Source organism: Eurytemora carolleeae, unplaced genomic scaffold (assembly GCF_000591075.1).
Source record: "Eurytemora carolleeae unplaced genomic scaffold, Eaff_2.0 scaffold262, whole genome shotgun sequence".
In the NCBI taxonomy this organism is placed as follows: domain Eukaryota; kingdom Metazoa; phylum Arthropoda; class Copepoda; order Calanoida; family Temoridae; genus Eurytemora; species Eurytemora carolleeae.
Window position 1 is genome coordinate 347,566 of NW_019396267.1, and position 21,653 is coordinate 369,218.

General features: G+C 35.8%; 1 protein-coding gene across 1 annotated transcript; it reads right to left on the reverse strand.

Annotated features, from left to right (window-relative positions):
• Positions 1 to 1,530: 1,530 nt before the first annotated feature.
• LOC111699716 (protein virilizer) lies at positions 1,531 to 20,977 on the reverse strand. The gene is made up of 15 exons (XM_023470444.1): positions 20,257 to 20,977; positions 19,142 to 19,310; positions 18,566 to 18,646; positions 18,161 to 18,337; positions 16,790 to 17,260; positions 13,422 to 14,908; positions 11,739 to 12,277; positions 11,168 to 11,388; positions 10,195 to 10,418; positions 9,482 to 9,597; positions 8,557 to 8,628; positions 6,143 to 7,162; positions 4,975 to 5,082; positions 3,700 to 3,916; positions 1,531 to 2,390 (listed from the first exon to the last, which is right to left on the reverse strand). The coding sequence occupies exons 1-15, from the start codon at positions 20,852 to 20,854 to the stop codon at positions 1,618 to 1,620; spliced, it is 6,273 nt and encodes a 2,090-aa protein (XP_023326212.1). The 5' UTR covers positions 20,855 to 20,977; the 3' UTR covers positions 1,531 to 1,617.
• Between the last annotated feature and the right edge of the window lie 676 nt (positions 20,978 to 21,653).

The window sequence follows — 21,653 nt, forward strand, 5'->3', positions numbered from 1 at the left end:
TATTCTATCATATTATAGACAAATATTCTATCATATTAAAGACAAATATTTTATTATATTATAGACAAATATTCTATCATATTATAGACAAATATTCTATCATATTATAGACAAATATTCTATCATATTATAGACTAATATTCTATAATATTTTAGACAAATATTCTATCATATAATGGACAAATATTCTATTATATTATAGACAAATATTCTATCATATTATAGACATATATTCTATCATATTTTAGACAAATATTCTATCATATTTTAGACAAATATTCTATCAAATTTTAGACAAATATTCTATCATATTATGGACAAATATTCTATTATATTATGGACAAATATCCTATCATATCTTAGACAAATATTCTATCATATTATAGACATATATTCTATCATATTATAGACAAATATTCTATCATATTATAGACATATTTTATGGTCTCCTTAACGAAGAATGTTTTAAGTGTTCAAAGAATTTTATATTTGTACACCGTTTCTGAAACAAGCGACATATTTTTGTTAACACTAGGTATACAGGGTTAACCCACAAAGGTTGAGACTATAAAGACGATCTGAAACTCATAAAATGACAATTCCAAGGTTAAACAAGTTATAATTGAAGACTATCCGAAGAAAGCTTCGCCGAAGAAATTATTCTGAAATTTTGGTAGCTTAAGACTTCCACTTCCTGTACATCCTTGAAATCATCTCTGGATTGTTCGGTAGATTGACCTATCCAACATCTCAAAACAAAACCCCTCCGGACATTAATTATTTTATTAATAAAAGGCTTATTGTTTCATCATAGCATCTTAAAAGTTCTTCGATTAATACCTAGAATGACCATCTTAAACTCAAACAAACCTTTTAGTGGCCTTTTAAGCAATTTAACAAAGATAGAAACATGTTTACAATTATTGCAGTGAGAATCATAAAGTAAGGAGCAGTATAAATGCAGTACAATCGTACAATCGTCTCTGAAGTCTCTTTCTTTGTGGGTAAACAGCTAGCTGTAGATGCTATCTAGTTAGAAATATTGATCATTTGAACTACTCACATGTACGCGCAATAGTTTGAATAATCAATGTTCAAATTCACATTTTTCAAACTGATTTGAACTATTGATAAAATAGTTCATTCAAAAATTAAGTTCCATTGAACCATACATAGCTAAATTGAACATAAAAATGGTTAAAGTGTACATATAATAGTTAGAGAAATATAAGTTCGATCCAAAACATGTCTTCGACTATGTCACGTACAAAGTATGGAACAAAAAAGAACCGTTTTTCAAATTACAGACCACAGGGCGTCCCATATCATAAAGCTTTATTCAATATTTCAAATTCAATGCTTATTTTCTACGGACATTCCAATAAGGTATGGGACCTACTGTCTTTTAGTATAACTTTGAATCAAAACCGACCATGATGTCGTCTTTGAATCCCAATGTAAGAACAATTAAAACCCCGATTACCAACTCAAAAAATACAAAAAAAGAACAAAAATAAACTTTTTCAAAAATATGGTTTGCACATAATATATTTTCTCATCTTTAATCTGTCATTTTAACTATATAAAGGTTTCGAAAGATTTGAAAATGCATCAGATTTATCTTGTGAAGTTCCTTCCATGCCTCGGCCTCTCATCCCTATCCTTCCCTCCACGTCCTCCAAACTTATCCCTTCCTCGGCCTCCACGCTCCCATCCGCGTCGTTCCCCCCGGCCTCTAAACCTCCGATCCTCCCTAGGTCCAGGCCTAGCCTCCCTACCCAGGTCCCTAGGTTCACTAGTCCTATATCCTTCAGGACTCCAACCCCGGGAATCCCTCCGAAAACCGGCTCTTTGTCCGTTACCCCTAAACCCCCGCCCCCTATCCTGTCCTCTGCCACGCCCTCTGAAAGGGGGCGGGAGAACAGGCTCCCTGGTTGCTTCTCTAAGCTGTGAAGGTGGTTTAAGAGCTGCGGCAGCTTCGCGCTGCGCAAACAATTCCTTTGCGGCCTTGATGGACTGTTTGTTGTACCCGGTTGGACCGGTCGGCTGCTGACCTTTCAATTCTAACACTAAAAAGTCGTCCACATGGAGGGATGGTGGACGACTTGTGTTCGGCGGACGAGTTCTAAATGGGTCGGGACGAGTGAAAGTACCTCGGTTAAACCGTTGAGTTCTAAGATTAATCTGTCCTCCACTCTTGAAGTTTGAGATGATACTTTTGTTGTAGATAGCTTTAGTCTCAAGAGCAGACTTCTTCACCTTCTTCTTCCGTTCTAGAGCTAGGCTTGACTCCTTACATACCTCCAGGCACTCCTGAACCAGGTTCAGTTCCGGGAGGTACCTAGAGTTTAGATCCAGTAGATCCGTCTCTTCTCTCTCATCCACCAAACCTGAAATAAATCAGAATATTGAGGTTTCAAACTTTTTCTAAATATCTAACTGTCACAGTTTAAAATATTAAAGATGTATAAGATGCAGTGAGACCCATAGAACTGTGGAGTAGGAAGACGATTGTTACTGTTAGATTGAAGTACTGATCTTAGATCAGGATCCGGAAAAATATGCGGATCCACGGATCCGGAACCAGGGGGTAAAATGTCAAGCAAAAACTGAAAAAAAACTTGTTTACTCCTAAAACCCAAATCTGAACTTCTGAAAAAAGGGAGATTATAAAAATTTCCTCATTTCTGAATGGTTTTAGGATCAAAATAAGCGAAAAAAAATAAAACAAAAAATTGAAAATTATTTTTTTTGTTTAAAGAATTCAGTAAATCTTAAAGAAATGAGCTGGATCCAGATTTTGAATCCGGATAAATTTTTTTCCATTGTGGATCCAGGACCCGCATCAAAATTAAATGAATCCTAAGCACTGTTAAAAGTCAGTGTTTATTTGTTTTTTTTTAGTTGTAAAGTACAAAATATTTTATTGGTATTCACATATGTGTGAAAAAAGTGACAATGTCAAAGGTGGCGTGATTTTAAAACATTGGAGCCTCTGGTTTGTAATAAAAATCAAGAAAATTTCAGTTCGAAAAAGCAAAACAAGTAAAAATTGCAATTCTTTATTTTTTGACTCACCATTAAAAAATGTCACCCAGGAAAATAATAACCTTAATCAAAGAAAAAAAGAGCAGACACATTTTTTTGTTACAAAAAAATCTGAAAGGGTTGTTGATAACATTTGTAGATGTGTTTGAAACAATACCCCATTTCGAAAAACACTAGAAACTGTTTACCCTTTTTTTATACCAAATATCGAATTTTAAAACAAATTGTTTATTCTTAAAGGTTTTTTTTCCTCAAGGTAAAACAAGGTCGAATAAATGTTGAATAACAGATCCCGTTAAAGGGACTGAAAGGGTAATTTAAAGTGACCCTTTATTCAAAGATGGCAATGCCCGATTTACAATGGTACCCTTCAAATCTTTTTCCTGTCAAGCATGAATTAGATATCCATGTCTATATTTCTTAAAACTGTTTATTTTCATTTCCGGATTCCCTGAGAAAATTATTTGCACATTCTTTATTATAAAAGCAATGGGAAATTCACAGAAAAACATCGGTATCTTTCGCTATTTTAATCAGATTTCAAGAGTACCATTGTGAATTGGGCATTGCCATCTCTGCATAAAGGATCACTTAAAATTACGCTTACAGTCCCTTTAATATTAAAAATTATAAGGGAGCGAGATAATTTACCCGTGTCAGTTGAGGACGAGTGCAGACCGAACCAGTATTCCTGAGTAAGATGAACTGTCTGCTCCGGGTGTACTGTAACCTGTCTCCAGTCCCACTGTGTGAGTAGAGGAGTAGGAGAAGGAAGGATGGATTCCTCCTCCTCTACCTCCAATCCTTCAACTCCAGGCCCTCCAACCTCAATATTCTCCAGCTGCTCCATTAGCGCCTCCAGCTCAAACTATACAACAAGAAATAATCAAAATCTTTAAAGGTTTAAAGGGACTGCGCCGACTTTATCTTTACCAGGACATAAATAATCTTTATTTTTTTAAGTGAATAACTGGACATAATTGACAGAAACGAATGATATTGGGGAAAATGATCATCTGCAATAAAAACTTGCATCTATCAATTACTTGTCGCTTAAAAATTGTAATTTGTAAAATTATGAAAATAAAAAATTCCAAATTTGTTGATACTTAATATTTGCTTGCACTTTACCAACTGTTAACCCTTTTCCCTGTACTTTTTTGATGATACAAATTTTGCATAGTTTAATAAAAGCGAACTTACACAAAATACGGTTTTGAAATATTGGAACCTTATTTTTATGGTGCCTTTTAAAAATCCAAAAATTTTAAACTCATTAAAAAAAAGAAACAAGATACTTCGAACGAACATATAGGTGCCAAAAAATGAGACATCCATAGTCCACACATCAATGCATCGCAACATTTTATAACTGTACGAGTACACATTTAAAAATGGAGAAACTGTAAGATGTGGATCAATTTCATATGCAAAACTGTACTCTTCACAGGGAAGGAGAAATATTCACAAATTATTTGCATTTTCGCGTTTAAACGTGCGCCTAGCTCTGCATGAACTGCAAGGTGTCCCACGAAGCACGACAGTAGCAAGACGATTAGAAAGTCATCTTTGATTTTTAACTTTATTTGTCACATTTAATCGTCAACCTACTTAAACATGTATGATATTTGAAAACAATAATCACAAAATTCTCCTAGTCCAAGCGTTTCCAAATGTGGTCTGCCTTTTTGTGCTGTCAATATTACAAAAGATTGCAATTTTATTAACTTCTACACATCTCGGGTAATATTGAAAGAAGAAAAAGGCAAACCAGATTTTAGAAATGCCAGGATTTGGGGTATTTTATGATTATTAACTCTAGAATTTTACTTCTAAAATTAGGTTGACAAATAAATGCAGCAATTTATATCAAAAATCAAAGACTTTTGCTACTGTTGTTTCGTGAGACACCCTGTATATTATCACCTTTGTTTGGTTCAGATTTGGATAGGCCTCAAAATGATCCTTTATACTGTTCTGGATGAGTTTAAGAGGATGTTCTTTCTTTCTCTCATCTCCTTCCTCCTCAGATTCCTGCACGGTTCAAATATTCATTAACAAGATCCTATTTTCAACTGCTTGACAAGACTGCTTATTTTTGGCGGGAGAAGCCTTTTGGTGGATTTTGACGACGTCCTAAAATGCTCAGTCTCGAAAATCCACCATTATTCCGCAAAAAGTAAGGCATTTTTAGTTAATTAAAACAATGCAATTCTTCCCACTTACCCTTCTTTTTATTCTGACTATTTTTGAGGGGGGGGGGGGATAAATGGAAGAGTTTGCATATGTATCTCAATGAATGAATCCATTTTAATTTTAATCCAGGAAAATCCTCAGAATTCAGAATCTTTTAACAATTAAAAATTCTGAATTGTTAAGGAAAATGTAAATGAGGAATTAGGGGAGTTACGGTCAAGTAAGTGAAGTAAGTAAGGGTAGCAACAAAACCCATTATATTAGATTCGTAAAATTTCTTTATCGATAAAATGAAAATATCTTGATTCCTTATTTGCAATAATTATTTTCGCAGATTCTTCTTCAAAAGTCGTCTTAGCAATATAAGCCAAGGAAATCTGAAAGTTTTGAAACAATGACTGAATATATGAAATCAACACTAATAATATCCTGACATTGAATTCTATAATGCTCTCAACCCAACTTCCCTTTATGCTGCTCATTCACTTTAATGCAGTTCTATTCAAACATTTCTAAATATTCACCATAAAAATATTTTTAACTTTTTAGAAAACTTCAACTTAAATAAAGTTCACTAGAACTTGTAAAATATTTCTTTTAACTAAAATCTAGAAACAACGAAATAGAAAATATTCAATTAGGAAAATGGTCTTTAATTTCTAAAAAGAACTGAACATATGCCTCATACTTTTCAAGAAAACCCCTGTATCATTGCAACCTGGTGTGAAATTTTGATATTGCAGATCTAGTATTATTCAAAGTTTAAGATATCAAAGGTCTAAGAAATTAAGTTTAAATGTAGGGATTTGAAAATCAGAGTGAGGAAAAAGTTGGCAGTTCCAGAATTTTTAATGAGAAAACAGTTCTAACATTGTAAATGCAGTCAAAGAATATTTTCCTGAGGTATATTGTACTGAAGAAGCCAGGCTAGCTCCGGGACGGATAGAACCTGAATCCGAGCAGGAAATCCGTCCTGCTCTGCTCCAGGTACAACCAGCATACGGAGAAACTCCACCGTCTCGGTCAAACAATCTACGTACACGGGATCACCGGGATCAAAATCCGTGGCGAGGTTCCGCAGAAAGGAAAAAAGCGTCCGATGCTTAGTATTAAGACAAAGTTTAAGCCTACTAAAACTATGACCGTTTCTTGTAAACATTTTAAACGTCCGGATGCTCAAGAGCTGGATTGAATGATTAGTCTTGAGCTCGAATGTGTACGGGTTGAGTAGAACTCTGACGAGTTCAAGAAGTGAGTTTCCATCAGGAAGTGAGTCAGATAAATACTGATCCCAACCCTCAACACTTCCTAAAGGTTTAGTTCTTAAACTAATCGTTGGATCACAGAGGCTCTGTATAACTGAAATGGCGGACTCTTGGCAAACATCTGAACCCTGAGTAAAGCAGAGTTCAAGAGTTCTTGATAACTCTGTTCTAAAACTCTCCTCCTGCAGCTGGGAGTATATCACACTCAGAACATGAGGTAGAGAGGAGATCCAACTGAGAAAATTCATATTTCTACCGGACACAATCATTGCTTTACTCTGCAGAGCACTAGTACAGATTCTCACCACACCCTGGAGTATACAAACTGCTACTGGTGGAGCTAGTCCTACAAGTTGTTCACAAACTTGTTTCACCAACTGGAGTAGTGGAGGATATGCAACTCCTACAACTTGTTCAACTAGTCGTCCTAGTTCCTCCTGCAAAGGGTGCAGGTGGGCGGACCATAGCTTCCTCGAGTTTAAGACCACACGATTTTCCTCCTCGGAGAGAGGGCGTGGTGAAGGCATGGGTAGAGGTAGTGGGAGTAGTTTGGATACAAGACTTAAGCCTGGTATATAGAAACAAGGAGACTTGATCACGTGACTTAATACTTCACGGAGCATCTCAGTCCACAGCGACTTTGATATATCATCCTGCAAATACATAACGTTTTTAAAATTAAAAATATTTTTAAGAATCAAAAATCTAAAAAAATTTGGTTCTCCATTAATGACTTGCATGTCCGATTCCGGATTCAGAAGGGCAACCCCTTAAATGCTTTGTCTAAAGGAGAAAAAGTGAGATATCAATGTTTTTCTCTTTGAAAAATGGTTATTTTTAATTGCAGATTATCTACACAGTCCATGGAAACAACTACATCCTTTTCAGATAAGAATTTAAAGGTTACAATTGTAAATCGGACATACTCCACCCTAAAGTTTCACTTGAAATCACGACTTACAACAGTCCCTTTAATGGACAAAAAAATCCTGAAGTTGAATAGAAAATTGCATCGCAGAGACAAAACCCGTATTTTCGTAACCTTTTCTGTTTCTGTCTAGACATTCATATTTAGCTCTAAACCCGAAATTTTAAAGAGTATCGTTGAATGAAACTTTTGAGTTTCCTTTTTGGGGTCTTAACATTTTGTAAATTTTGATTTAAGAAATTCGACAAAAATGGAGAATATGAAAAAAAAAAATTCATAGCAAGAATATTGATATCCTTAAAACCAGTGTTTCGGATCCGTATCATTTGGTCGGATCCGGATCCGTATCAGAAAACGTTGATATGGATCCGGGTAGCGCCAAAAATTAACCAAAACCATGGAATAAATAAATCAAAATGGTTCGTAAATGTATTATTTACATGACGAAAATTTTTCAAAATTATCTTTAATAATTTAATGTTTACATTTATATAATAGTAATGACGACATTTTCAACTTTAGGATTACTATAGTTTATAAATTATAACCTTGCATAACATTTAATAGGGAAAATCCGATTCACAGAATCAAAAGTTACCTCGGATCCGGATCCGGATCCGAATCAAAATGATATGGATCCGAAACACTGCTTAAAACTGCCTAACCCCATTCGTAAAACCCGGATTTAAAACTGGTTTTCATAACGACACCCTGTCTTAAGTTTTGGGCTCTGATTAAAACTTGTAATTCGTTTTTCAGGCGTGAAGCAGCAACTAAAAGATTTAATGAATATTTGCTTCTATAAAAGCTTTCCTCGTCTGTCTGTCCGTTTGTATCCAATAAACGTCAAAACGGCTGAACCGATCGGGTCCAACTTTTGTGTGGGACCTCATTTGGCCCAAGAGAAGGTTTTTGGAGGCTTAAAATTACAAAAATGTGGGTCGAAAAGTTTTAAATGTATGTAAAATTTTCAAAAATACGCGAAAAAATAATACTAAGTTCTCTCGAACTTTTTTGTTATTCTTATATATTGTAGAAAGAGAAGATGCTTAGAGATAAAGCCACAGTGAAAAGTTGAAATAGAAGATGGGCGCGAAGCTTCCTTAAAGCCAAGTATACCTTATCTGGACTGAGTGTAGGTTTTGTGAATGAAAGAAGAGTTTCCACAATATCTTCTGAGCATTCCTTTGCCTGGTGTCAGAACAATATTGATAGATATTATAATTCGAGATTTATTGCGTCAGATTCATCAAAGGGACCACCGCGCAAATAGATTCTAGTACAATAGATGGAAACGTAGAATTTGTATACTCTCAGTACAGCTGTATTCTTACGACACAAGTGTCAATTTAGTTTTTGTGGCGGACAAAACTATTAGTAATCGTAAAAATTTTGGAACAAAGTGCTTATCTTACAGAGAAATAAGTGCAATTTTATGTGTTATTTATTTTCTGTTTTTACGCTTTTTATTCAATCTTGGAAAACATGTCAACTAATGTGAGAAAATTTGTTTTCCTTGTTATATTTGACACTTGTGACGTCGTGTTTATAATTGGTTCAATTCTCTGTTGCCACCTATTGTACTTGATAATCTATTTGGGGCCGCGTAGTTTGGTTTAATCTTCACATGCAGTACGAGGGGTATTTTGAGGACCCATTGATTTTCAAAGAATTTGTAAAGAATGTTAAAAAACTGGATATCAACTGACCAGTTTTCCTCCTTTTCTTATTTTCCTCTGAAGTCAATAAAAAAAATCGAGATTTATCGCTTTGTGTATTAAAGGTAACGCTTTATCTCCACCTAAAGGGTTTGTTGAAGTCCCTTGGTGGGGGGGGGGGGTGATTTTTAAAAATTTTGAAAAGAAAGTTTGAAAATTAGATATTAACTGACAAGCTCTTATCCACGTTTGTCAGACACTTTTAACTCAAAGTCTTGATTTTATTTCACAAAAGAATTGCAGTTTACTTCATGATTTAACAAAACTAAGGGATTTCCTAATCAATATTTTGGTTTTATTCTTTTAATGAATTCAAACTATTGTTCCTGTAAATAATGGGCAGATGATGCTGGTACTACAGCTAGGAGAGTATAACATCGTATCAGGGTTCCCAGGGGAGTCACGTCATGGTAGTCTGATCCACGCGCAGATATCACAAGGTCTAAATATTGAAATATATTAAAGGGACTGTCAACGTAATTTCAAGGGACCCCTCATGTCAAGATTTGCAACGGTGCCCTTTAACCTGCGTGATTAGAAAAAATGGTGAACATATCTTAATTTTGTTTCGAAAAAATTATAATTTCTAGCTAAGTGACTTACAAAGAAGAGCTTAATTTACAAAACTCATTTCACTTTTTAAAGATGAAAGACGGTGCGATATCTTTCACACTGTTCCACAGATAAAGATTTAAAGCCTAGAGACAGTGCTTAGGATCTGGATCCGTTGGATCCGCAAGATTTTGGCTTCCTGGATCCGGATCCAAAGGGCAAAAATTTAACCAAAAACTGCAAAAAAAGTTTACTCTCAAGACCAGAATCTAAAAAAGAAAGGTTATAAAATTTCCTGATTTCTGAAGGTTAATCATAAAAATAGGCGAACAATTTGAAAATTCTGCTTTATACATTAAACGTATGTCCTAATATGGAAAATGGAAAAAAGACAAATTATATTAATTACGTGGAGTAAAATATAATTATGTTACCTAGAAGATTGTTGAGTATGGCTAGAGTAGGTTTGAGAAGATAATTATGTTACCTAGAAGATTGTTGAGTATGGCTAGAGTAGGTTTGAGAAGAGCAAGTATAAGCCCCCCCTTAGTCCCAACCAGTGTAGCAGTATGTAGGGCAGGTTGTGAATGCTCTTCACATAGTTTATCTAGGAGAGAAACTAGGCACTGTACTCCCTCCCTAGAGTAGAGGAGGAGGCAGGCGTAGTGGTACTTCAGGTCGGAGCTCAACCCGTTCTTCATCCCTCTCATCCTAGAATAGTCATTAGTACATAGTGCAATTAATTTCTATGAATATGTATTTAATTATCAAGAAATACCTCCCCAGGGGCAGGGTAATTAATTTCTATGGTCTGGAAAGAAAAGTAAAATTGAAAAAACTGAACTTCAGTGCATAGTGCATATTTGCACTATGCACTTCATAGTGCATATTTGCACTATATTTGATATCCAATTCCCCCAAAATATTTACATTTCCCCAATTTAGCGAGAAAAAAGTTAGATTTCTTTTGCGCTTTAGAAATTACTGAGTTTCAATAATTTCTATTTGATTCGTTTAAACCCACATAGTCTCTCATTACCCCAAAAATGAAAAAGAATTTCATGGATATCAATTTGGGTTGAACTAAGGGTACAATTCTAACTATTGATTTCTTATAAGATTGGTATTTCCACTTTTAACAATAATTAAAAATCTCCCATATTGTTAAGTATATTTCAAGGGATGGGCAACAACTATATTTTTCCAACCAGAGGGGGGGGGGGAGGCGTGGGTTATGGGCCAAGATGATAAATGTTAGGGGACAACTCAAAAAAGATTTTTTTTACGTTAACAACCCAGACATTAGTAATTTGCCCCAAAAAAATCTTTATTTCCTGAATGAATTTTTTTAACATTTCTAAGTAATTTTAAAAAAATCATTATTAACATTGGTACCAGGAGGGCGGACTGAAGAAAACTTTCCCTGGAAATATATACCCCTGAAATCTAGTTACAGCTACCTGTTTGGATACTGTGGGATGGTTAGATGTGCAAGGATCCTGAGACACGTAATCACCTCCTGGGACACGTGACTTGAACTCTCTACATTCTTCTTGATGGAGTCCAGCAAGGCCGGGATACAGTCCACTGTGATGGACTCCTGCTCCCCGCAGAGCCGGGTCCAGTTCACCAGTTCAGATAGTTTACTGTGCTCGTCATGTTTACCAAGATCAAGTAGAACCTGAACATTTTCATATACAATTCAGGGATTTGAATAAATGAGTAATTAAACAATATACATCAACCGTCATTCCGGAGAGATCTAGGATCAAAACACAAATATCAACTGTTTACTACTAACCAATTTTATTAAAACTTCATAATTACTAAATGGTTCATTAAGTTTAAGAATAAAAATATGCGAATTAACAACAAAATTTGAATTTTTATTCTATCTTTTAATTTTTTTTAGTAAATCTTAAGGACATGTTCATGACCTGGATCCGATTTTTTTTTCAGGACGGATCCAGGATCCGGATCCGCATTAAAATGAATCCTATGCACTGGTTAAAACATTTAAAGATAGTTTACCTTAGCGTACTTAGAGAGGAAGTCCATGTTCTCTGAGAGACGAACACAGAGGAGAAGCAGCTCGTTAGCATAACCTCGGACAGCCGACTTCTTCATGTCCTTCTGTCCATCCATGGTGGAGTGGTTGGTCAGGACGAGGACGGTTTCAATATTGTCTCCCAGACAGAGGACATGCACAACAGCCTCTAGTCCTCGTCCTGTCAGGGTCATACCGTAGAGTACCTGGATAACCTCGAGGATACGAGAGGTTTCCATCCCTCGTCTGTCCTCTGATCCGTCCTCTTCAAATCTGAGGTTATCTATACACTGTACAGCGTGTATCCTGTGAACCAGGGTCAAACCACAATGTTTGGCCGAGGAATTGATCAGATTTGGTTTACTATCAATTCCGTTAGCAAGAGGGAGGGTCACACTGGTGTCCATAGCTTGGGGGGAGAAGGGAGAGGAGGGGGAGGGGTTGGGTTCGGAGAAGTTAGTCCGTAAGAAAACTGATATTAATCTGTTCGTTTCTATGGTTTGACTTGAAAGAAACAATAATCCTGAAAAAAAATATTTATTAAAAACTGTAAAACATATTGATTTTTGATTTTTAACTGATTTTGACAAAAACGGATTTTTTTTCATCGCCCCTTTTAAAAAAAACCATGTGCATTTTTTCTTTCTTTTTGTTTTTGCTAAATTCGGGAAAATAAACAAAGTAAATTTTAACGAAAAATATACAGAGAGTTTATAGACTTAATTTGATAAATGAATTATGCTCCTTTCAATTTTCTTAAAATTTCCAAATATATGCAAAAATCAAGAATTTATCAACAAGATCAAAAACCCGGAATGTATAACACACTCATAAAGAAAAAGGCTCATTTAACCCTATTTAGCCTGATGTCTGCTTTGCTGACTGGCTGCCGGTAATACAAATTTATAACATTTGATACGTTTTTGGAAAGCCTTTGGACTTTACTTTAATAATTTGCAAAAAAAATGACAAATTTGCAAAAATCCAAATGTTTATTGAAAAATCTAGTTAAGCAAAAAATGTGCAAAAAAATGCGTAAATTGCAACAAAGCATACATTTTTGAAAAGAATTCAAATAAGCAAAAACATTTTTTAATTTGTAAAACCTTAATGTGTATTCAAGAAAAACTAAAAAAGTGCGAATTCCCGTTAAAGGCGTCTGTGCAAAATTTCTTTGCTAAAATTGGTAATCTCCTTGCTTTTGACATAGGCTTTCCAAAGAGCTATCCAATGTTGAAATCCAATTATTGAAAGTAGGTCTAAATATAGATTTATTCTGGTATGGGTAAGATAAGGCATTAAGGCAGTATGCCTGATACTCAGGCAGCAGGTATAAAAGCCCAACTTTTAACCTTAAGTGAGGGTGATGTGAAAATTCGAGCTTTTTTGCTCAAATACTTTTTGAATTATCGCAAAAAAAACGATACTTAATTTTCCTAATGAAGTTATCTTCTAATAAGTATTATATCAAGAACCCCGTTATATATATATTTAAGTTTGCAATTTTAACCTACTCACAAGAAGAGCTCAAGAAAATTTTTATTTAAACAATTTTAACAACATTTTATTTGTTATTTACATCTTAAGCTTAGTAAATTATATGGTAATCGAACAACATAATACAACAAATTTAATCTTTAGTTTAAGATACACAAACTTTTTTCTACCTGGAAGTGAGTTGACCCATTGATGTAAAAGTTCGTAGATACAGGAAGTAAGGTTGACATCTGCCCTTGCAACTTCCAGTATACTGGACAGAAGTGATATTACCTCCTGTGTCGCCATTAAACTGAAAAACCCCCGCTCCGGTCGGTTAAATATATCCTGGTCCATATTAAACCTTCTCCCGCAGGGTAGATATCTAGAGGGATGCGAGATAGACTCAAGGTTGGAGTAAATTCGTCCTAGCTCTTTAATCCCTGATTCTAGAGCGGAGAAGACCTGTCCGTCCTGTAAAGAAGAGCTGAGCTCTTTAAGTTCGAGAACTAGCTCGTACAGATGTATCTTATTAACTAGACTGGACAAAGCAAACTTAGTTCTTGTGCTCTCATTTTTGGCGAGGATTTCTACTATTTCCTGATACAAGGAACCTGATCCATTGTTCATTACAACCTGCTCCATGCCCTGGTTAGAGTCTAAAGTTCTATCTATGACCCGGAGGATTAATAGTTTTCCAGGTATTGTCATAAACTGTTGAACAAAGAGACTCCATAGTTTAGAGATAACTCCGGAGTCCAGAAGTTCTCTCATTACTTGTTCACTGACCTCCATTAGTTCTAGAACAAACTTTGTTCCAGATTTGATGTGGCGGAGTTTATTTGCCGGCCTAGACTGTTGAAGAGCTACATTGTAGTTTAAACCAAGACATGCTATACGGATAACTGCCGGATGTATTGACACATCTATAGAGCAGCCAGGCTCCTCCTGTAGCTGTCCTGTCAGTTGTTCCAACAATTCAATCCACCGTTCATCGATCTCAGAGATAGTATCAAGTTTACTCACAAGGTTCAACACTCCTTCATTCCATTCCTTGGATGCGGGGAGGTTTCTAACCCTGTTGGGATAAATATAGTCGGCGGGAGAAGTAAGAACAAGAAGCGGTTTTAATTCAGCCTCAAGAGGATTAAAAACTTTCACAGGGTTTACTGTCTCCGTCTCAAGATCGAACTCGGAGTCACTGAACCCCAGAGGTTCAAAATCATCCGACCACTCCGCCTCCTCATCCGATATCTCCTCTATATCCTCCCTTGAAATGTATGTTCTTGTGATTGAGGTCTGACCGACGACCTCCGTTTGCTCCTCTGGCTCCGGCTCTGGCAGGTCTGGGATATCTCCTTCCGATATATCAGATACATTGTCTAAGATCTCTGAGTCTAGTACTGGACCTGCGGCGGGCTGATGGACTGCTGGAGGAGGAGAGGTCTCTCTGAACCCATTCCTGGAGCCAGGAGGGTGGGGAGCCGGAGATCTGGAGTATCGGGGGGAGAAGGGACGTTTCCCCCAACGATCTGGGGATCGAGATCGCCGATTAAATGGAGATCTACTTCTTGATCGGTGAGGACCGTAACGTGGGGATAATGATCGGTTTTTTCTTGGAGTTAATGATCGTCGGCGAGGTGAGACGGAATGTAGGTTGCGAGGAGAATGAGATCGCCTGATCACAATTTCAAATTAATTATGTAACTTGATATATTTTGCTAACCCCACCAGCCCCCACCCAACCATTCGTCTTATAAATGTTTTCCAAGTGGTCATAAAATATTATAATTGACTACTTCCGTCTGCAAACACGATTACAAACTTTAAATCGGGGTGAAACTATTTGGCACTTTTTTGACAAAAATGTTAAGTCCACCTTACACCAGTTATCTATGATACAGTTAAAAAAAAGATTACGAGAATTTTTTTTTTCAAAAATCGCAAATGTAAGCCAGAAAAATATCGTCAAAATAAATCAAGATAGATATCAAAATATCCGTCTTGAAAAAAAGGGACAAAAGCAGGTTCTTTTTTTAGGCGTGAATATCATTTTTTAATCCTTAGCTTTCGGGTTTGGGGAAAAAATGAAGAAAAATGGGAAAAGGGAGATAGAGAAGGGGAAAGGGAGAAAGAGAAGGGAAACGGGGACAAGGGAAAGGGAAAAGGAAAAAGGCGGACTTTATTTTTTATCAACTGGTTTTGGCTCTCACTGGAAACTCAGCATTTTTTCCCTCAATAGCAATGTCTGGTTTTTCCCCTTTCAAATAGTTAGTCTGTTACTGTGCACATTCGTGCCTGAAAAGTTTAAGAATTTTTTTTTTTTTAATTCTCTAGGGGGACATGGTGAATGCAATTTAACTTTTTAGGACACCAAAACGCTCCTAAATCCAAAAATTTTCTTAACTCTGTTGCAGCAAACATCCGTGGCTTTTGGTGGTCAAATTATTCGATTAAGGAATTCTTAGTTACAAACTCTGAATTTCTGATCCCTATATCTTTGCAACGCTGTCTTAGACCTTACATATTTCCAGTGTTTCGGATCCGGATCCGGATCCGTATCAGGAAACGTTGATATGGATCCGGGTAGCGCCAAAAATTAACCAAAACCATGGAATAAATAAATCAAAATGGTTNAATTAATATACACCCCTGATTTTTTAAAATTGTTAATTACTAATTGTTAATTTTTTTATTTTTTTATTCTTTTATAATTGCTGCTATTCATTTTCTACTGTATAAATTTTTGCTGGCGCACAAGGATTTTTGACATTTTTTGATGAATATTTTAAGGAATTCTTAGCTACAAACTCTGAATTTCTGATCCCTATATCTTTGCAACGCTATGTCTTAGACCTTACATATTTCTTTGAATTAACTTTGAATCTAAGTACAAAATATCAGATTGGTCAGATATTGGGATTAGAAAACTAATGATAGTGGCAAAGACACGATTCTTTTTGAATAAATGATGATCCCAGTCTCTAGAGAGGAAATAAAGTTAACATTTGAATTAGACACTTGGATAATTCGTAAATGGATTGCATTTCCTTCTAGAAATATTGGCAATCTATATATAAATTTGGCTTGTCTGTCTGTTTGTTTGTTTGTCTGTCTGTTTGTTTGTATCCAATAAACGTCAAAACGGCTGAACCGATCGGGCATTGGGTAAAAAATATGAAAAGGATGAAAAATTAAGGGTTTAATTTGTTTCATTGGGGAAAATAAACTTTTGGGTAAAAAATATGAAAAGGATGAATAATTAAGGGTTTAATTTGTTTCATTAGGGAAAATAAACTTTTGGGTAAAAAATATGAAAAAGGATGAAAATTCAAGGGTTTAATTTGTTTCATGGGGGAAAATAAACTTTTGGGTAAAAATATGAAACAGGATGAAAATAACTTGCTATTTCATGTCCAATTTTTAATTTTTTCTCAAATAAATATATACAAAAAAATGTACACCCCTGATGAAATGGAAAACAATCATATTTCGAATTTGTTAGTTCACGACCCCCATCAAACTATTCCCTATAAAGTAGTTTATATTTGAAGTTTTCCTGGGGGAATGATGTCTTCTACTCCCGGATGAATGATGGGAATTCTTGTCATACTCCCGTGGAGAACCATCCCTTGAATAACCCCTAGCACGAGGTGAACAGTCTCTTGAGTAGTCCCTTGGACGGGGAGATCTATCCCTAGAGTAACTTCTCCCTCTAGGAGATCTATCACGACCATAGTCTCGTCCGCCCAGCACTCGGGGGGACACCTCCCGAGCTAGTGATCTCGCGGCGGAGGCTCGACCCGCCGGAGAATAATCTCTAGATACATCACGGCGGTAGGGCGGAGTTAAATCAAGTTTAGGCGATCTATATCCTCTAGGAGTCCTTGATCTAGTTCTAGGAAGAGCAGGGGTGAGAGGACGAGAGGATGAGTTGGGTCGGGAGGGAGTGTGTTTACGAGCTGGAGAACGGATACCGGGAGAATGAGCTCGAACTGAGATAGGATATTTCTCTCTCTCTGCTGACTCTCTGAAAATCATCAATATACTTCTCAAATTTTTTATCAAACTTGAGTCAAATGGTTTTAAAATTTTAGGAGATGGAGGAGGGGAGGGGGGGGGGGTTAATTCAAATCTAAAGGGACAGTTTACATAATTAAAATAACCTCTGTTTGCCTGCTACCCTTAAAACCGTTATCTGAGAAATAATGAGAAAGATGTCAAATTTTCTTTCAAAGCTATGTGAATCGTCAATTTTTATCCTAGTCCCTTTAATAGATAACCAACCACTTTTTAGCTGGAAAAACAAAGCTATCTTCGACACTGTTGCAAGTGTACTATTATTAATCAGGCATGCAACTTACTGAATGAACGGAATTTCGTTAACAGTTCGTTCATGGTTACCTACAGGATGTCCCATGAAACATGACAGTGGCAAAAAGTCGTCTTTCATCTCTGAAATAATTTGTGGCATTTAAATGTAAAGCTTGTTCCTGAAATAAAATTTAAAATTTAAAAATCACAAAATCTTGGCAGTTTCAAAATGTGGTCTGCCTTATTTGGGCTTTCGATATTTCCGGAGATACTAAGAATTTCGTTCAGATTTCGACAATTTTGGTTTTACTTAATAAAATTAAAATCTGAACAAAATTCTCTATATCTCTGGTAATATTGAAATCACAAAATAGGCAGACCACATTTTGAAAATACCAGGACTAGGAGAACTTTGTGGTTATTGTTTTAAGAATCATGCCTGTTAAAGTAGGTGGATGACTGAATGTCACAAATAAATTCCGACTCTCAATTCGTCTTGCTAGTGTCATGTTTCTTGGGACACCCTGTATGTTTCAAAGAAAATGTTTCAATGTTAACTGACTAAAAACTCGGATATAAAATTATAGATATATATTATATATATTGATGAAGATTCCTGTATCGATCTCTTGAATGATTTCTGGATCTGGGTCTGAAAGTGCCCTTCAACGAGTTCTCATATGATCGCCGTGGATAACTTTCATGCGATCCTTCGCGGGATTTCAATCGATCACGTGATCCATCTCGGGATCGGGAACGGTATCGATCACGATCAAGTGACACGTCCCGAGACCTAATTTAGAACAAACAAATTCATATATTTTAACTTAAATTTAGACAGTTTTAATTATGTTGGTACATTATCAACCAATCAAACTATGCAGCAAATGCCGTACTCTTAAGTTCGTCCCCCACTAACAGCTGCCAAAACGATATCCCTTCACATTTTTGATCTGGTTTAAAGGGTAACTTTGTATATTTTAGAAATTCTGTATTTTATGTTTTATAATTGTTCTGTTTCCTGATAGTCAGAGGATATCCTGGAGATCTGTATCCAGGACTTCTAGATCCAGATCTATACCTGGATACTTCAACCTTACTCCTAGTACACACAATCAATCAATACAATCATAGGAACCTAAACATATCTGAGGTCATAATTATGAGTTGTTTAAAGGGACTGTAAGCGTAATTTCAAGCGACTCTCCATGCAATGATAGCAATGCCATATTCACAACGGTACCCTTAAAAGTGCATTATTTATACTGACAGACGGTTTAGGTTTCTAAAAATGGACAAATATTCAGATCTTTACTCGTAGAGCCGGTATGCATTAGATATCCTTGTTTATAATTTTGAAAACCAATTATTTTCAATTGGAGTTTCTCCATCATAGTGACTTGCGCATTTCTACTTGGGGAAATCAAAAAGGAATTATCAGAAATAAACCTTCCTCTAAGGATTGCAAAGGTAAATTTGTCAATCGGGCAATGTCATCTTTGCCACTTAATATTTCACTTACAGTCCAATTTAACGTCATTTTTATACGCTTTAATTTCAGCTTATTCAAATGATATTGATTGATTGATTGATTTGCCTGTATTCTGTTAAACCATCTCCATATTGGTTTACTACTTCTTTTTTCACTTTACTCAAGTTTAGATTATTATTTTCTTTATACTCGGGTCCTTTATCTTCTTCCTTGATATTTTTACTTCGAGTTGCCTCAAGATCAGTTTCTACTTTAATAGTCTGATTCCATCCACCTTGCAGATACAATGTTATTTATCTTATATATTGATGTTAATTACAACGAATATTATTTACCCTACCCCCAAATGAAATAATGGGTAAAAAATCAGAAGAGGTTTTAATTTTGAACGCATTTGCTGACATCAGACGCAATATAATTAATCGATTTCATCTCAATAAAGGTTAAGCACAAATTTGGGGTCCGTCCTTGTATACGATTTTTGGACCCCCCCCCCTCCTATCAATTTTGTACATGACCTAGATTTCACATTTTTTCAACAAAAAAATATTTATTTTGTATTAATTCAGGGTTAGGTTAGGTTATGACAATTTCTAGGCCGAGCGCTGCTGTTAGGACGGGCTAGGGGGCCAAGCGCCGAGGCCAGGACAAACCTTCAATTTCAGCTATTTTCAACAAAATTAGTATAGGTTTAGGGTTAGGTTAATTTAAGACACTTTCTGGGCCGAGCGCTGGGGCTAGGGACTAGGGTAGGACAAGAGGATCTTTATCTTGTGTCTTTTTTCTTTAAAACTACCTAAAAAAAATGATGAACAAAATTGATAGAAGGTGGGGATTTTTAAAAAAATCGCTTACTAGGAAATTACTTAAATTTGATATGTCAAAGTGAACAATTTTTGACCCCTCCCCCACACTCCCATATCAAGTTTGTACAAGACCTAGATTTAAATTAATTTTCAACTTTTCTCAAAGAAATTACCCAAAATGTGATAATTTCTTGGATAATAAGAGTTAAATTTTTAAGATTAATTGGAATATCAATTTAGATTAACTCATTACTAATCTAACTTCAACCAACTTGTTCAAATAATTTTTAACTGTTTTTCAGATTAAAAAAAATTTTTAGAGTCGGCAATTAAAAATTAATTTTGAAAACAAATATTTAAAATTAATTTTGAAAACAAATATTTAAAAAGAATTAAAACAGATAAATGTTATTCCTTCGTGGGAAAGCCATTCTTCAGGCGGTTCAGCTTTAAGCGCTTCCTCACTATGCTTAGCCGTCCAGGTCGCAGCATAGCTTTCACCGATAGTTCGACCATTACCATCCGGTATCGGGGACTCGGGAGGTCGAACCGGCTCCTCTTTCACTCTGATATCAAGAGGATTTTTACTGTTTTGTGTTTGCGAATTTGCCTGTCTGGCCAGCTGGTCATGGGAAGCATCTGATAGAACACCATAAACGGCCAGAGTTATGGTGGAGTAGTGTCCTCGCAAAACCAAACCATCGGTGGCAACCGTTTTAGAGGAAACCATCGATATCGCATCATTCTGACTGTATTTCAGCACACCGATGCTTTCAAATGTACTGGCACCCGGGGCTCGAAGGTTATTCACGAAGAATTCGAGATCGAATTTTGTTGGATTGGTTGCACCGAGTCGAACTCCACCAGGGAAGTTAGCACTGACCCTGGCTCCGAGGGGAACCACACGTACCTCCTTGACATAGACGGGGCTGGGGAATTGAACAAGATCAAGGTTTAAATCACTACATGAGGCAGAATCATGAGAAAATGTATCAAAAAATAAGAGTTGCATTCTACCGGGTTCCACTTGCAGCCATATCACGCACACAGTGAAATATTCCCTTGTTTCAGAACTTGATTTTCTCCGTGGTATTGTAGAACTGATTGTCGTGTTTGTTCTGAAGAAATGCCAGATAAAAGAACGAGGTTGCGTGGTTATTATTCATGCCGAATTTCTCTAAAAACAGGTTCATCTCATTTCAGGGATTATTAAACTCTCCTAAATAAGTTGTAATTATTAACAATACTTTTTTTGGTAATTTCTTAAATTTTATTTTCAATATTTAATTTAGATTTTTTACCCTAAATATTATGATTCGAAGAAAGACGACTTAAACGAAAATTAGGTTTTAATTCTCTTTTACCCGAAAATTCAGCAATTAAAACTCTAAAAAAATTTTGATATTCCGCGCAAACAAACCTATAACTTATGTAGGAAAGATAATTTTGATGAATTGGGGGGGGGGGGGACTTAATATCAAAAAGCATGTTTTTATCCTTTTTATTACTACATACCCAAAAATTCAGCAAATAAAACCCTACATATTTGTGTGTGCTGCTCCGCGCAAATATATCTAATTTCTCGGGAACAAAATAATTTTGGAAAAATTTTTAAGAAAGGAAGTGGGTTTTTGACACAACCTCAAATTTTCTAATCCATATTTCTTTGAAAACTGATGGTGTAAACCTATCAGAATTCATTTTTTAAAATATCAAAGGTCTACGAGTACGACATCGGGTTGTACAGATATAGGGATTTTAATTTTAAGTTTGTGGCAAAAATTAATTTTCTTTGCACCTCTGATATATAA

Coding starts and splice junctions, on each gene's coding strand:
- LOC111699716 (XM_023470444.1), bottom strand. CDS start 20,854: ATGCAACTCTTATTTTTTGATACATTTTCTCATGATTCTGCCTCATGT. Junction 11,389..11,738: donor TCCTCTCTAAGTACGCTAAG/GTAAACTATCTT, acceptor GAAAATGTTCAG/GTTCTACTTGATCTTGGTAA. Junction 8,629..9,481: donor CATCTGCCCATTATTTACAG/GAACAATAGTTT, acceptor TTCTGACACCAG/GCAAAGGAATGCTCAGAAGA.